This window comes from Leucopleurus acutus (genome assembly GCF_964270905.1).
Source record: "Leucopleurus acutus genome assembly, chromosome: 9".
NCBI lineage: Eukaryota > Metazoa > Chordata > Mammalia > Artiodactyla > Delphinidae > Leucopleurus > Leucopleurus acutus.
The window spans coordinates 86,523,011-86,541,336 of NC_139144.1; the positions used below are offsets into that span (position 1 = coordinate 86,523,011).

Genomic DNA, 18,326 nt, shown 5'->3' on the forward strand with positions numbered 1-18,326 from the left:
CCCCACAAGCACCAGTCTGCAAACAACCAGCCACCTTTCCCAAGCATCTGATGAGGTACAAGAAGAAACCTTAATAACCTTAGCACCCCCATAAAAGTATAACAATTCCTCTCATACCCCACCTGAGAATCACTAAAGTAACAACAGCCTCTCAAAAGTACACAGTGACTTCTCTGTGTTTTCAAAGATTTCTACATTGCACTTGAATTACACTTCGGCAATCTGGAAATAATACACTCTAATATATATATGCTCAGAGCACCATCCTCGTGTTTGAGGACTGAACCAAAGTCTACCCACCGAATAAACTGTCACTGACTCCAACATTAAACAGGTTGTCTTTCTTCTTGTTAACCAAGCTAAAAATTCCAGTTGTCAGTAATAAGATGTTAACTTTTTAAGCAACATGCATGTAAACTCCTAACTTTTTAAGCAACATGCATGTAAACTCCTATATCTAAATTCAAATGTTTGTAATTTATAAGAATGTGACAGTAACAAGTTTTACAAAGCAATGTCTAATTTTTCATTATGGCGATGTCTAATAATTAACTTATAAAATAATTTACATAGGATGCCAAAAAGTAAAAAAGCAAAACAAAAAGCCCCACCATTTTGTTAAATATTAACTTTAAAAAAGATTCCAGGAATACATATTAAGGGATGCCCTCTTAGAATCTGTTTCCAGTTCTGCCACTGAGTTGCTGTGGGTTCCTTTTACCCGAGTTTAGTCCATATGAAAATTGAAGATACTATTCAGACCTTAACAGAGTCCTATGTAAATATTTGTAAACTGCTGTAAATGTAACTGGAGGTGCTAAGTAAAACTAATGTTAAAAAATTCTTATCAATACTCTACAAAAAGCAAGAAAAGTGTACCATCAACAAAAAGTGTGCTTACCTTTCCAAGAAAGTATAGTCTTACTAGCAAATGCAAAAATAAAAGTTATTTGTGACCATAATTCTTGAAGTACCACTTCAAAGGGCCACAAAACAAAAATATTTCACAATGAAAATTTAATTCAGTAATTTTGAATGGGGGAAATGGAAGAGCATCCACAAAACTAGCTTTGACAGTTAGGTTAGAAATCAGTGCTTAGGATCATGCTATTTAATGGGATTCCTTTAAAACACACAATTGAAACAGGAATTCAATGTCACAACATAATTGTGTTTGAAATAGAGACCATCATCAGTAAAAGTTAAATTCAAGCTACCTGTTAAAAAGTTAAACCCACACCTATCACATGATCCAGCTATTCCACTCCTATATATTTACCCCAAAGAAAAGAAAGCATATATCCACAGCAGCTTTATTTGTAATAGCCCCAAACAGAAAATAACCCAAATGTCCACAGAAGTGAATGTATAAACAAATCGTGGTACAGCCATACAATGAAATACTACTCAGCAGTAAAAAAGGAAAGACCTACATGGTAACAACATGGGTGGATCTAAAAAATTCACACAAAGGAAAGAATTCACACAAAAAGAGTATATACTGTATGATTCCATTTATATAAAATTCTAGAAAATGCAAAATAATCTACAGTGACAAAAATCAGATCACTGATCTGATGGGGGCGGGTGTAGGGAAAGACTACCTAGGGGCAAGAGAAACTTCGGGAAAATGAATATGTTCACTATCTTGATTGTGGTGATAGGCTTCATGGGTGCTACTTATGTCAAAACTTACCAAATTATACTTCAATAAAAGACAAAAGCAAAAAAAAAAAAAAAATCAAGTCACCAAAACTAATTCTACAGCTCTTGCCAGTCAGATCTATCTGCTTATGAATGTATTATGTCTAACCTACCAACTCACAGTAGGCACTCTGAGAAGTACAAAAGTATCCCTAATTCAAAAATCACTATTATCACAAAAAAACATGAAAATTTAAATAGAGATCAGAACTCATCTTTCATCACCATGCCAGGCTGACTGCTTCAGTGTTGAAATGACCAACTAAAACACAACAAAGTGAGAGCCCACTGAGTGTGGGGCCCCAAGATTTTTAATTAAATATTTTAATTCAAAAGCTTACCTTCTTTGATCTAGAATCCCATTTCTGGGAAATAGAAATAATCCAAAACGGCAAGAAAAGCCTTATGCACAAGATGTTAATTTCAATCTTATTTATCACAGAAAAATGGCAAAGAATTAAATCAATGGCACAGGCATGGAATGGCATATTACATGAGCTATTTATTAAATCTGATATTTTTAAATGGGAAAAATAGTTGCAAAAATATTAAGCAAAAACAGGGCACATACAGTATGATCAACAGGTTGACAATAATACACTCTGGGGGGAACCTATATTTGTAACTTATATTTTCCTCAATTATCTTACTACTTGTATAATCCAATTAAGTTTTTCATTAAAGTACTTTACTAAAATGTACACTGTAGGTCTACAGTTAAAAAGCTATTACACTGTAAGCACTTTTGCAGGTCTGAATTGCATGCCTAAAACTCCAATGATTCTTGGAAACATCAAATCTGGTAAGACTGAGATAAGATACCAAATTATATATATAATTATATATACATTTAATATATAGATATAACATGCAGGTCAAGGTGCTAGGGAAACTGCACAATACTAGAAAACCAACAAATCCAGGTTCTTCTAAAACACACACACACAAACAGGGTAAGGGATTTTTATGGGTCACATCTGCAAAGATTGTTTTCCCCTAAAAGCTGAATTTTTAGGCTTGTGTGTAGTTTACTAGAACTGTACTGCAGGAATCAGATGTTCTGAACCTGTGAACGCTTACTCATGTAGGTTCCTGCTTAACCAAAATAAGTACCAGTATGTTATATTTGTCACCAAAATCTAGGCAGAGAAGACAAATTCAGAACACTGGGAGTTGACAAAGCTTTAACTTTTAGCTTGAAGACCATAAAACTGTTCTACCTTCCATCTCATCATCTCAGTAAAACAGAAACCACAGGAAATAAAAGGCAAACCACAGGTTCCCAATTGACACTGGAGCTAGTTAAAAGATAACAGAACAGTCTACACTTTGAGCACAAATTAAAGAGCAACAAAGACTACTAATTTAGGGATAGTTACTAAACTACTGATTAACAGCAAAATACCAAAGCTGAAGTCAAAGACAAATGGCTACACTTTTTAATGTTTCTTTTTGTTTCAGTTTTTAACATCAATCTTTTAAAGAACAGAAATATAGATCCCCATACATCCCATCAACATAAAAGTCACTTTAAACTTCCTATTTCTTGAAGTCAATTCTGAAAGTAAATACAAGTTATTCAAAAGGCAAGGTGATACATACATACAGTGCTCACCTGCTATAAACACAGTCTGTACTCTGATTTTTTCAAAAATTGTTTAACTAGTTACATAAGCACACACCAAATTTTTCACTACTAAACCCCCAGCATCTAGCCCCAAGCCTGGCACAAAGAGGGCACAGAAACGTCTGAGGGGATGAACTTACTACTGAAAGCTTCTGAAACCCTAAGGCAGACAACCAGCATTCTGTAAGATTCACTAACGCTGTTAATGAATTTAGTATAAGACACTGCCCTTTCCTGACCATTATTACTCTTAAAGCTTTTGTAGGGGAAACTTACATTTCTACCATACTTTTGAATCCCTGCAGGAGTCAGTTAAATAAATTTAAATTGGTAGCCATCCAGGTTTAAGTTACCACACTCCCTCTGAAAAAGGGACTCTTTGAAAACTCTTGGTATTATAAAAATAAGTTCCAATATCTCACACCAATAACAAATACAGTGTATGCCAAGTCCCCATTACTATCAGATCCACTTTTCTGATTTAACCTTGAACATTTCTTGTACTCTAACAGGTCAGGTTTTCCTCTCCTCTTTTTACCCCTTGAAAACACACTTGATCCTGTAACACCACTCACAAGGCCTCCCCAGCCCCTGCTTCTTTTGTATATAAACACACTCTGGTCACACACTCCATCAGCTGTTTGGTAGCTCCGCCCCTCCTCCTTTTCCGGGTAGTAACAGAGCAGCCAATGAGCTGTGAGGAGCTGTGCCTGCGGCCTTTTGCCTGCATACGCTTTTCCAAAACAAGCAGCTCCAGCCTTCAGCAGGGGCCACTGGTTCACAGATAAAAGGATCACCAGGCTGTGCAACAGGGTGAGACGAGTAACCCCCACCAACAAGGAAACCCGTGTAATCTGAGCTGTTTGTTCCTCCACCCAGGAGAACTTAAACCGATATTCCTTTAGGGCAAATCACGCTTTAAGGTCACCAGAGTCCCAGTTCTCAGACAATCTAAATAATCAGCCGGGTTCTAGATGGAAACCCCAAAGCTTGCCAGGGTGGGAACAGCACAGTTATCACCAATCTACCTCACTCTGCAAACAATTGGCAACACTATTCAACCACCATTCCACAGGATTTGGGCTCACTGCAAGTTTCTTGATTGGGACACATTCCTACAGGGCCCAAGTCATGTACCTCAGTTTGAGGTTTGCACAACCCTCAGCAAAGGATCAGAAGAGAAACAATGAATGAGTCAGAGTTTCAGAACATATTCGCCCAGCAGATTATTAAGTGCATCGGTGCAAAACACTCACTCCCTCCATAACTTGGAAGTCAGCTCTCCTCCTACCAACCCGTCACAAAAGAAATATCACCGACTCCAAACAACAACCAGAGACCAAAAGAACCTAAGGAGGTGGTGGAAGGCAGTGGCCAATTAGTTACACATCCTCTTTTCTCCCTACCCCCCACACCACTACCTTCCTACTATACAGGTTCCCTGCCAGGCTGTAAATCGTGGTGGCATAATTACACTCAGGAGACATCCAAAAATGGGCTGAAACAGGAGACTGCAAGGAAACCAGCTATCAGCCTCCACACCAAAGAAATCAAGGGGCACTGAGGGGCAAAAAGCAAGTACATTCCTTCAGACCTTTCCTACTTCCTCTATACCTTCCTTCATTTTCAACCCTCAGCCCTTTCACACCATTGTATTCATTTTAGTAGTGTGTTGCTTAAATTCTGTGGTAAGTGTACCTTGCTCAAAAATTGTTGTCTCCATTTGGGCCTACTAATGTGAATTCAACAGAGAAAGGAGGCCAGAAAATCTCTCACGCCCACAACACACATGCACACACAAAAGGAAATACAAAAAATTGAACTTAGACAAGAAAATAACAAACACGAAACAAAGATAACCCCTGGCTTTTAAATCCCGAGACTGTTGCCCTCCTACCTCAGACATCTATGATTTTAAAGCGCCTCTGCTTTCTTTTGTCAGAAAGGAGGAAGGTGGGGAAAGCACAGAAGGCCAATGCATCTATGCCTTTCTTCATCTTCTACTAAAAATAAGCTATGAAATAAGCCACTTAGGGAAAGAAAAAAAGAGAGACACCCTGCTGTTCTTTGTCTGTTTTCCTCTCCCTCTCCACCCCCCCCCCCACCCCGACTCCTAAATACGGTAATCATTCTAGATGCCTCAACTACTAAATGAACAAAAGGCACTGTATGGAAAAGGCATCAGGTCAAGTTAGGCCTCACCCTTTATCCTCAGTCTTCTAAAAAATATATAGGTCTACAATTTGAGAACCTGACATTGATCAAAGACAGCTGGAATTCTCTCTCCCAGCCCCATCCCAATTAAACATTAGGTAGAAATTTGCATTAGGTGTGACAGCAAGTCTCAATTCAAGATAAAAATAACTCAGATTCTGCCACCATGTCATTTCCTAGTTTCTAAACAAAAATAAAACCCGATATTGCTTTGTGTAAACTGTACACACAGCCATAGTTACAAGTTATCCTGCCACCTTATGAAAAGCCAATGTTACTGGTATCATTCACACATTGACAAAACTCAATCACAGCCACAAACAGCTCATAAAGAGTCAATTTCACTTGTGCCTAGGCATATATTTGGTACATAATATATACTTTATTACTTGCTCCTCTCTCTAATCCCCACTCCCACCTCCCCAAAATTCTCAACTTCAAACCCTAAAACTTAGAAGTTCATCTACTGTTCCTAATTTCTAATCAAGTTTTCCTGAGTGAGGAGAAAAACACCTTATTCCTGAAAAGATTATGGTGGGGAAAAAAAAAAAAAAATCACTTGCCCAGGCAACTTCCCTCCCATCCCCCACTTCCAAACCAAATGCAAAATCTACTTTTTAAAAACTTCAGCGAATTCCATAACTGAGTATCTAACAATAATCACTGATCTCTACAAACAGGTAAAACATCCAATCAAAAACAGCAACAATAAAAGGAATAAAGAAGGAATTCACCTGAAGAATCTAGCCAAACAACTTGAGTTATATAAACAAAACCCTGCAACAGGGGGAAATGGTGGGGGGATGGGGGTGAGGGAGAGACAGAAGCAGGAGACAGGACTTTTTAACTGCGTTTCACACACTACCACTCCCCACCCCCGGGTCCCCCTCTCCCCAGGGATTAGTTGTTCAGAACACTGGGCTCATTTCCTCTCTCCCCCCACTCTCTAAATTACCCCTCCAAAAATGTCTCGATTTGTCACAGGAACCTTCGCGAATTTCTCAAGCTAGTCATGAAATAATCAGCCTGGACTCCAACCAAAACCACTGCCTGAAGGACTCTTATCAGTTATAGCTTTCCCACTGCTACCTTCAAAGTACATAAAGTTGGGGAGGGGGGGCGGGGGAGGAGTAGAAAAATAGAGGGTGTCACTTGGCAAGATCAGGGCAATTATTCCCCAAGAACCTTATTCTCATATGGAGAGTTTGCTTAAGTGGCTAGTACAGGGGCTATTTGGTCAAGGAGATCCTCTTTCTCTCCTTCCCCCTCAGCTGTCATAGCCACAATATGGAGGGTGGCTTGCTGGAGGGACTGGGGGTCCTCACCATATACAACTATGGGTGGGATAGGCTTTGTCGGTAGGAAGAAAAACAGTGGGGTTCTTCTAAGAACCAGAAAGCTTAACAGGGGTCTCTGGTTTAAAACACTCAGAGCTCTTTATTACAAGAGGGGGCACTGAGCAGACTACTCTCTTCCTAATATAGAAAGGAATTAGGGATAAAGGAGGTCACTTGAGTTACCCCAGTTCAAGAAGCATTGTGAGTGGAGGGAGTGGAGGCATCTCAAGAAAAGGAGAAAGGGAATTCTTCGCTCTCGGGAATTTCTACCTCGAGTCCCTAAATCCAGAGCGAGCAAACAGGAAAAAGAAGGTGGGCTCGGTGGTGAAGAGAGGCGGCTGGTCCTGGGGGGTGGGGGGGGTGGGGGAAAGGCCTACTTGGGAGTCCAAACGTCGTGAAGAAAAGTCACGGGCACTGGGGGTGAGGAAAGAGCGTGGAACAACGCACATTTCGGGGTGCTGCAGATAAAGGGGGAGCTGAGAAGGCTCTCGGCTCCTGGGAGGTGCCAAGGAGCCTCCGTAGGCACTAGGGGGAGGGAGATGGGGGAGGGAGCCTCGGACAGTGGCCTGGAGTGCCCCTAGGCCCCTGCTTAGGTTTCAGGGGGTGCCCTGGGCATCCCCAAACCGCCCCCCACGCACAGCCCGAATTCCCAGTCCACGAAGGATACAGCTTGACCACGTCCGTGTCCATCCGCCTCTTTCCCGGACTAGGGGATGACATGGTGTCGCCGCTGCCTCCCCGTCGCCTGCGCCGCCGCCGCCTCTCTCCCTTCCTCGGCCCGTCTGTCACGGGCCCCGGGCCCCGGCTCTGAGGAGCCCGCGGCCGCGCCGGCTCCTCGGTGGAGGTGGCAACACCCCCGCGGTCCTGTCCGGTCCCGTCAGCCGCCGCCGCCGCCGCCGCCCCCCGCACGGGGGAACACCGGGCACCGTCCGGCCGAGTGGGGGTGGGGACCCCGCGGCGCCCGGCTCGGGCTGCCCCTCTTTGGCTGTGAGTCTCCGCTGCCCGGCCCCGGCGCTCCTCTGCGCCGCGCGACTCTCCCTCCTGCCTGCGCTAGCTCACTCGCCTGCTCGCCCGCTCACCCTCTCGCCGGCTCCCTAGCAGCCCCCACGACAAGCGGACGACTCCAGCTCAGTCGGCCTCTCTACCCCAGCCTCGCTCTGGGCGCCGTGACGTCACCTCTGTGACGTCATCGGAGGGGGCGGGCCCAGCTGTCGAAAGGGGTGGGCCGCCGCGGCCGTAGCGTGGGCTTTCTCGAGGGATTCTGGGAGTTGTAGTTCCTCTTTCTCCTGCCCTCCCAGCTCTCTGCCCCCTCCCCCAACTCCCCCACTCATTTAATAGCTCAACTGCCAGTGTTGTTATCATCATCATAAACGATAATGGTTAAAGAATGGAAGTATTATTATATTCATGTGTTTTAGGGTAGGAGATTCTGATTCAGAAGGTCTGGGGTGGGCCTTGGACATCCAAGTCTTTAACAAGCTCCCCAGATGATTCTGATGCAGGCCAAAGTTTGAGAACCACTGCTGGAAGATTCCAGTAGGCATCAGCACTTTCAAAACACCTGCCTGACCGCTCCAGGTGGGTCCTGTGCTTCCATAATGTCCTATGAAAATAAGGACGTTTCCTCCCCACCTGAGACCAAGGTAGCAGACTTAAAGGATCTGAAGCTATTTTTTCCAGAACAGAAAGAGCTGGTCAAGGATGGGACACTTGAGAAAGAAGGGCATAGGGTGGATATAGAGATTTTCCCGTGATGCTTTAATCTTCACAGATGTTATGATGCTGTGGTCTAAGTACTAAGCAAAAATCATCAGAGGAGTGTTTAGTTAGAGAGACTTGTTCTGGACCACACTAGGGAAGGTGAGGCTGCTCTATTTAAGAATGCCATGGTGATTTAGCCTCTGAGCAGGCTAAAGGAATCACCCTTCCTAGTAAGTATCTTAGCCCTGGGTTACTTAGGACAAACCTGCCCCTCCCCAGCTCTTAATTATGCCTCAGTTAATTGCTTATATCCTCCCAAGCCTCAGTTTTCTCATCTGTAAAATGTGGCTTATAATGCCCTACCCACTCGAGTGGGTTGATGGAATAAATGGAAAAGATGCATGTGAAAGCCCCTTGTAAACTATAAATTGCTTTTTATGAAGACAACGTGAAGTGTTGATTACAAGGTGTGATGATATTACTGATGGTATTATTAATATTAATCCCCCATTTGCCCCACCCCTTATACACTTGTATGTCATTTAAGAAGAAGAGCATTCAATTTGGGAGGGAGGGTATTTTTAATTTAATTTTTTTTTTTTTTGGCTGCGCCACACGACATGCAGGATCTCAGTTCCCCCAACCAGTGATCGAACCTGTGCCCCTTGCAGTGGAAGCGCAGAGTCCTAACCACTGGGCCACGAGGGAATTCCCATTTTTGGTATTTTTTTAAATACGTCACAGTGTCGATCTTTGTGGTGAAGGTATGTTCACATTTTTACCAGACGCTTTTCTCTCTGGGCATTTCGACGTCTGCTCCTTCATAAATCCACCTCCCTTATTCTGACTTCCTCACCCTTTCCTCCTCTTTCCAGAGCTTCAGAGGACTCCTGAGCCTACCCTTGACCAGGTAGGTTCAAAAAGTAGCTCCAAAGTGGTGCCAAATGACAGTCTTGGTTTGACTTATTTTTTGCTTATGGACCTGGAGCTTCCCTTGAGCGGAGTCAGTTTGTGCTCACCTTTCCCCCCAGTGTCTCAGCCACTCAGAATGTCAATAATTTGCTCTAAAACAACACCGGGACCTGCGAGTGTCTGTTTATATGTGTGCACACAAGGCAGTACCCTGGAATGAGCCATGTTCTTCCTTATCGGGGACAACCAGGGGCGCTGTGAGGGAACAGCTGTGCAGCCTTGCCTGACGCGTCAGTGTTGCAATCTGGGAAATGTATTCGGGCCTGTTTATCTCTCCCCAGGGCAGGGCCAAGCTTGACCAATGGAGCCTCTGATCTTAGGAGCAGCTTCTCAAAGGCAAGAAAACAAGTTTGCAGAGAATATATTGCTTTGAGCAAGACACTAAGAGGGAGTAAGATGAAACCCATCATTCGGTGGAGTGAGTCGAAGAGCCCAGCCCAGAAGCTGCTCTATCTCTGAAAGGTCCCTATTAACCCAATGGCTCTAAAACTAAAGTGAATTTATCAGTATCCCCGCCAAATGTGAAAGTCCCCCAAATAAGGCTTCCTGATTCCATTTGACCATTTCTGTTGAGAAATAGGTTCATTTTAAATCCGGAGCTCTTGGTATCTGAGATCACAGGTCCAGACCCCTCAAGAGGGCAATAATATCAGCAATTTCCTTGCTGCCAAGAAATAAAAGCTTAAAACTCATTTCAAGTCATCTCCATGTAACCCTGTTATAATTTTTCCCCATAGAAGCAGTCAGTGGGGCACAAGAACAGCCAGCAGCAGAAAGGATGGAAAGATTGTACAGAAAGGATGGAAAGATTGTATCTCCTTCACTGCTATCATGCCCATGGGATTCTTTGCTTGCTCCCTCTGGCAGCTGACCCCCTGGGGAAGCACCAACCTCCCCCAAACAAGTGTGATTCAATGAGAGTGTGGAACTTGGAGACAGACGCCCCCTCATAGTCCCAGATCTGCTACCTGTTATTGTTGTAACTTGGGCAAGTAATCTAACCTTTGTGTCCCAGTTTACTCATCTGTAAAATGGGATGATAGCACCTACATTACCCTTGCTTAGATCAAATAGGAGAAGAGATGTTGCAATTTCTAAAGATCTAGTCATGGATAAGATATTATCATGTCCCCCTTACACACGTGCACGCACACACACACACACACACACACACACACACACACACACATACCCTAATGCCAAGGCTCAAGGAGAGAGCAAGGCTGGGGAAATTTTTCACACCTACATTATTCGTCGGGGCCAGCACCCCTGTTTGGAACCCTTGTTTTGCCAGTCGTGGCTTCCTGCTTCCTCATTTCCCTGATCTGGAAATGCTAGAGGCTCCAGGCTTGGTCTCCAGGCCTCTGTTCTTCTTTATCTACATTTAATTCCTAAGTGATCTCATCCAGTCTCAGAGCTTTAACTGCCCTCTATGCTCTGACTCCCTAATATACATTGCTGACTGGGGCCTTGCTCCTGAACTCCAGACATGTATATACAGCTGACTATTCAACATCTTCTCATGACCAAAAATAAACTTCTGATAATCTCCCCACCTCTTCCTCACATAGTTTTCCCCTTCTCAGTAAATGGCCACTAGTAAGTTAGAATATACGAAATAACCTTTTTTTTTTTTTAAGGTCAAGAACAGTCAAGTATCAGCAACATCATTTGGTTCAACCAAATACATCCTTCCATCTGCTCAGGCCAAAGGCCTTAGACCTTACAATCCTTGACCCCTCTCTCTAATTCTGCACCTTGAATCTATCAGGAAATCCTGTTGGCTCTACTATCAAATATATCCACAATCTTTTCCCCACCACCTCTACTAAGCCATTATCATTACTATATACAATCACTTTCCAACAGGCCTCCTCTCTTTAATCCCTGAATTCACTCAGATAGAAACCAGTGATCCTTTTAAACCATAAATCAGATCCCCACTATTCAAAACTCTCCAAGGACTTCCCATTTCACTCTATGTTAAAGCCAAAGCCATTGCGGGCTTCCCAGGCCCTATAGGAGCTGCCCCTACCCTCTTCCCTGACTCACAGCTTTCTAGCCACACTGGCCTTCTAGCTGTTCCTCAGATATACCAAGTATGCTCCTGCCCCAGGGCCTTTGTACTTGCCACTCAGTCTGAAACATTCTTCACTTAGATTAAAAACATGGCTTCCTCCCTTCTCTCCTTTAGGTCTTTGCAGAAATGTCACCTTCTCTGTAGAGCCTTCTCTGGTCACCCGATTTAAAATTGAAATCCCAGGGACTTCCCTGGTGGTCCAATGGGTAAGACTCCGCACTCCCAATGCACGGGGACTGGGTTCGATTCCTGGTCGGGGAGCTAGATCCCACATGCATGCCACAACTAAGAGTCCACATGCCGCGACTAAAAGATCCTGCATGCCGTAACGAAGACCCAGCGCAGCCAAAATAAATAAAATAAATAATAAATAAATAAATATTTTTTAAAAATTGCAGTCCCAGCTCCACCGCAGTGCCTCCTCTTCCCCTCCCCTGTTTTGCTTTTCTCCCTAAGACTTATCACCATCTCATATATTACATGCTGTATATTACTTAGCTATGTTTGTCTTCTCCCTCCACCAGAATGTAAACTCTATGAAGGCAGAGGTTTTGTCTGTTTCATTCACTGCAATACATCCAATGCCTAGAACTGCACGTGGTACACAGTAAATGCTCAAATACCATACGACTAAAAGGAAGAAAGGACGACTCTAGCTGAAAAGGCAACAAAAGATAAACAGCTTAAAGCAGTACTTTGGATGCTCAGAAAGTTAGTTCTTCCTAATGGTCTCTATAGAGTAGCAGGAAACCTTATATGTTGAGCACCTACTCTGTGCCAGGCGCTGTGCCAAGGTGTGTTACAACCTAACAACCTGGCAGGACAGTTGTTATTTTGTCTATTTTACGGATGAGGAACCTCAGGTTCAAAGAAGTTAAGTAATTTGTTCAGGGTCACATAGCCAGTAAATGGCAGCATCGGGATTCAAACCTGCTGTGCCACCCTGTTTGTTAACCCACATGAAAACCTTAATGTGTTGACATTGATGAACTTATTTTGAAGGCCCAACCCCAATTCCAGCTCCTCCATGACGACAAAGACTTCCAGGCCATTCTAAACCAAAGTAATGTTCCTCTGGAAAGGAAAAGCCTGTGCCTCCCCTCCAGAGTTCCCTGTCTCAGCAAATGGCGCCACCATTTGGCCAGATGCTCAGACTGTCCTTGGAGTCTCCTTTGACTGTTTTTTCCCCTCATTCCCACACCCAGTCCATCAACAAACTCCGTGAGAACTCCCCTTCTGGGACATATTTGCCAAAACTAAGCCCTTCTCCCTGTGCCATCACCTAATCTGTGACGCCACGCTCATCTGCAATAAATCCTATTATTCAGCCTCTCTGTTTCCACTCTTGTCCACTATGACCCCCACCCTCACCTCACAGCCTATTCTCCACCCAGGAACCAGAGAGATGTTTTAAAATATAATTTGACCCAAGTAACTCTCCACTCATGGTCCTTTAGTAGGTCATCCTTAAACTAAAATCTTAATTCTATGATGCTGTGTAATCTGGATTTAGGCTACCTTTTCAACCTCATCTCCTGCCTCCCTCACATCCCCTCAGCCTCTCTCAGTGCTTGTGTCCAGGGATACACCAAGCCCGTTTGCACTTCAGGGCCCCTGAGATGGCTGTTCCCTCTTCCTGGAATGCCCTTCCCCTGGGTCCTCATGGCCAACTCCCTCCTTCCTGCATTTATTCAAATGTCCTGCCTTCAGAGGCCTTCCCCGACTACCTTGTTTTAAAAGATAGGCCACTTACTTTTATGTGCTTACCTTGCTTTCAGTTTTTTTTGCTTTGTAATTTTTTTAGATTTTTATTTTGGAAATGTTCAAATATGCTGAAAATTTGAGAAAATAGTACAATGACCACCCAAATACCCACCATCCAGATTTAACAACTGTTAACATTTTGCCATATTTGTTTTACTTGCATGTAGTCAAGTGTGTACCTTTTTTTTTGCTAAATTTTTGAAAATAACCTTCAGACACCATGACACTTCAACCCTACATACTTCTTCAGCATGCATACCCTGCAAATCAGGACATTCTCCTTTATAACCATATCATTAGCACACATATGAAAATGAGCAATGATTCTCTAATGTCATCTAATTTCCAGTCCACAATCAGATGTTTTTAACTGTCCCCTCTACGGCTTTTTTTTTTTTGAGCCAGAATCCACTGAAGATTCACCTAATGTATTTTGATTTTATATCTCTTTAGTCAGAGGACAGTTGGGGAATTATATTTATAGTTCTTTGGGTCTCGGCCCTCCTACATCCTTTCCCTCACCCCTACACCTATCACTGTGCTATATACACAATAGGCAGTTAATAAATAATTGATAAGGACTAACTGGAAAGTCCTACTCCTCCATATAAAAACTTGTACACAAACGTTTATAAGCACCATTATTCATGATGCCAAGTGGAAACAACCCAAATGTCCATCAACTGATGAATGGATAAATAAAATGTGGTGTAACCATACAGTGAGATATTATTTAGCAGTGAAGAGAAATGAAATATTGATTCACCCTGGATGAACCTTGAAAATATTATGCAAAGAGAAATAAGCCAGTCACAAAAGACCACATTGTATGATTTCTTTTATGTCAAATGTGCAGAATAGAACTATGTATAGAGACAGAAAGTAAATCGGTAGTTGTCTAGGGCTGGGGGAATAGGCAGAGTGGGGGGCGGGGTTACCACTAAGGGGCACAGGTGTCTTTTCAAGGTGATGAAAATGTTCTAAAATTGTGGTGATGGTTGCACAACTCTGTGAATATACTAAAAAACATTGAATTGTGCACTTAGAGTGGATTGTATGGTATATGAATTATAGCTCAACAAAGGTATTATTAAAAAAAAAGTCCTACTCTTCCTTGTTGCTCCGAGTCACAGCAGGAACAACTGTTGACCAAACATCCTCTTCCCTCCTCTCCCATCTTTTCGCACCCTCTGTTCTCTCCTCTCCTTGAAGAGCCACAACTTTTCTTTTCACTAAATGTCTTACTTTACCCTCTCTGGGGCAGACACCCCATTTTGCCCCAACAAATGTGGGGCTAGCCCTTTCCTCCAGCTTGTGGGGCTGCAGCACGTCCAGGTCCCCTTCAAGGGCAGACGCAGCTGCCCATCTAAGGCCACCTGCTGGAGTCACAGGCAGGCTTGCCAGGGCCCATGTGTACCCAGCACTTCTATTTCATGTGTGTCACGTGGTTGGAGTGGCTACTTGTTTCTGGTGCAGCTTCCCTACTGCCCTGTGGGTAGGAGCTGTCTTATTCCTCTTTGTATTTTCTGTGCCTAAAACAGACATTTGCTCTTAAAAAAGGCAGAATGTGTGGAGTCAAGGCTTCCACACCCAGCGCCCCGATCTGGCTCTCTGGGAAGGGAGGGAGAGGCTCTGGCCCTAAGGCAGATGGCCTCAAAATCTGGGGTTCTGAATTCCAATCCCAGCTCTCATGGGGCACCTGGGGAACTCATCAGCTCGCCCCCAGTAGACTGTGGGGAAAACTGCCTAATACCAGGAAGGTTACACATGGGATACTTTACATTGAGTCAGGACCTTAAAAAATTTTTGGTTAAGTCTGAAAAGACTTAGCCATTTTTTTCTTATTCCTCTCAATGCCTGCCAAGTCTCTTTTGCTATGCAGGGGGAGAAATGAAGAGGTTGCATTAGGGGAAAGTGAGGTGTATGAATTTGCTTAGTTGAGCAAAGAAAAAGAAAAAAGTGAGCAAATGGGACTCCTGTTCCCTTTTCCTTTCTAAATATCCTTCCTCTGACTTTCTCCCAATGTCTCAGGAAGCAGTTTGGTTTTCCCTAGGGCGCTCTGGCTGCCTTGGCCTTACTCCAGTGGTCAAATGGCAAAGGGTCCAGGAAATGTGCCCTCAGCTGACTGGCCCGCAATGGCAGAAGGTGGGGAGGGATGTTACCAAACTCTACCATGATAGCTTTGATTTAATCACATTCTTCTTGGTTAAAATGAACATTTCAAAATATATACATATATCAAATCACTATGTTGTACATCTGAAGTGAATATAATGCTATGTCAATTATAACTCAGTTTTAAACAGTACACATTGATATATACATACATAAAGTAATAAAAAGATATGCATCAACATATGTTTTTTGATTTAAAAGTTTTGTACTTCAAAGGACATATCAAGAAAGCAAAGGACAACCCAGAGAGTGGAGAAAGTATTTGCAAACATATCTGACATAAACACTATCCAGAATATATAAAGAATTCTTACAATTCAACAATACATAAATAACCCAATTTAAGGATGGGAAAATGATTTTTTTTAACTTTTTGTTTTATACTGGAGTATAGTTGATTAACAATGTTGTGTTAGTTTCAGGTATACAGCAAAAAATGGGAAAATGATTTGAACAGAAATTTCTCCATGGCCACTAAGCACGTGAAGAGATTTTCGACATTATTTGTCATTAGGAAAATGCAAATCAAAACCACAGTGCGGTATCACTTCTCACACACTTGGGTGGCTATCATCAAAAAGACAGGCAAGGGCTTCCCTGGTGGCACAGTGGTTGAGAGTCTGCCTGCCGATGCAGGGGACACGGGTTCGTGCCCCGGTCCGGGAAGATCCCACATGCCGCGGAGCGGCTAGGCCAGTGAGTCATGGCCGCTGAGCCTGCGCGTCCGGAGCCTGTGCTCCGCAACGGGAGAGGCCACAACAGTGAGAGGCCCACGTACTCCAAAAAAAAAAAAAAAAAAAAGAACCAATAAGTATTGGTGAGGATATGTAGAAATTAGAAGCCTCAGAGATTGCCGGTTGGAAAGTAAAATGGTACAACCACTTGGAAAACAGTCTGGCAGTTCCTCAAAAAGTTCAACATGTAGTTAATGTATGACCCAGCAATTCCATTTTTAGGTATGTACCCATGAGAAATTAAAACACAAAAAGCTTGTATATGCATGTTCATAGCAGCATTACTCATAAGAGCCAAAAAGTGTAAACAACCTAAAGGTCCATTAATTGATGAGCGGAAAAATAAATGTGACATATCCATACAGTGGACTATTAATCAGCCATCAAAAAGGACTGAAGTTCTGATACATGCCACAACGTGGATGAACCTTGAAAACAGGCTGAACAAAAGAGGCCAGTCACAACAGGCCACATATTGTATGATCCCACTCATATGAAACATACAGAATAGGCAAATTCACAGAGAAAGAAAATCAGTTAGTGATTTCCTGGGGGAAATGGGAAATGGGAAATGGAAGGTGACTGCTAATGGGTATGGGATTTCTTTTGGGGTTAATGGTAATGTTCTAAAATTAATCGTGCTGCTGGTTGCAAAATCTTGTGAATGATCTAAAACCACTGAACTGTATATTTTAAAAGAGTTAATTTTAGGGGCTTCCCTGGTGGCGCAGTGGTTAAGAATCTGTCTGCCAATGCAGGGGACATGGGTTCGAGCCCTGGTCCGGGAAGATCCCACATGCCGCGGAGCAACTCAGCCTATGCACCACAACTACTGAGCCCGTGTGCCACAACTACTGAGCCCGTGTGCCACAACTACTGAGGTCCACACATCCAGATCCCGTGCTCTGCAACAAGAGAAGCCACTGCAATGAGAAGCCTGTGCACTGCAACCAAGAGTAGCCCCTGCTCGCTGCAACTAGAGAAAACCCGCGTGCAGCAACAAAGAACCAACGCAGCCAAAAAGTAAACAAATAAATAAACAAACAAACAAAAAGTCTCCCAACATCATTAAAAAAAGAATTAATTTTAAAGTACGTGAATTATATCTAAAAATATAATAAAACCATATATAGCTTGAGATAAATAAGTAAGTTAAAATTGATGCTGCTCCATCCCACATGCCGCAGAGCAACTAAGCCTGTGCACCACACAACTACTGAAGCCCGCGTGCCTAGAGCCCGTGCTCTGCAGCAAGAGAAGCCACCGCCGTGAGAAGCCTGTGCACCGCAGCGAAGAGTAGCCCCCGCTCACCGCAGCTGGAGAAAGCCCACGCGCAGCAACGAAGACACAACACGCATAAAAAAATAAAACTGATGCTGTTCCAATGCCATGTTTTTGGCTGTCGGGTCAGCGATTAGAACAATGGTCCAGGCTTCTCTGGGGTTGCAGGCCCGGCTCAAATTTGCAAGGCCTCTGGGCCCTTGCAGACAGTTGCATCATTTCATCATGAGGAGAGAGCACATCCTTTTTTTCAACCAGCGCTTACCAAAGTTGCAGTCAAAAGACATCTGACTGCCCAGAGCATCAAGGGCCTGAGCAATTTCAGAATCAAAGACAGTTTTTTCCTAAGTTACTGTCTGGACCCAGTTTATATACCTTCCTAGATTGGCTAAGTCCCACCTTTTCTTCAGTCTCATCTTGCCTCGTCTTGCCCTGCCTCCCAGCTAGAGAGGTGCTGGCTTCTTTCTGCAGCCCTGCAGTCACAGCTGCTGTCCTTGTGCTGTCCTGTCAGGTGTGACCTCAACTGCCCCAAGGGAGCCAGGGCACAGTATCCAAGTCCAACCCAGCTGGCCTCCAGGAACCTCTGGCTTCCCAGCAGCTGCTTAGAGGGGCTCACACGGCCCAGACATGGGGAGTTAACCCCCAGGGGGTAAACTTTGACCAAAAAGGGAGATGAGACTGGGAGGGGCTGGCAGTTGCTCACTCTGCTTCTTTCTCTCCAACTGACTCTTCCAATC

At 43.6% G+C, this 18,326-nt stretch overlaps 1 protein-coding gene across 1 annotated transcript in view; it reads right to left on the reverse strand.

The window, feature by feature from the left end:
• Positions 1–8,034, reverse strand: part of UBE2H (ubiquitin conjugating enzyme E2 H) — a 100,040-nt gene extending 92,006 nt beyond the window's left edge. The window contains exon 1 of the mRNA XM_082846018.1: positions 7,550–8,034. Coding sequence (XP_082702144.1) covers positions 7,550–7,602 — 53 coding nt within the window. The 5' untranslated portion in view covers positions 7,603–8,034. The remainder of the gene's footprint in view (positions 1–7,549) is intronic.
• Positions 8,035–18,326: the final 10,292 nt, after the last annotated feature.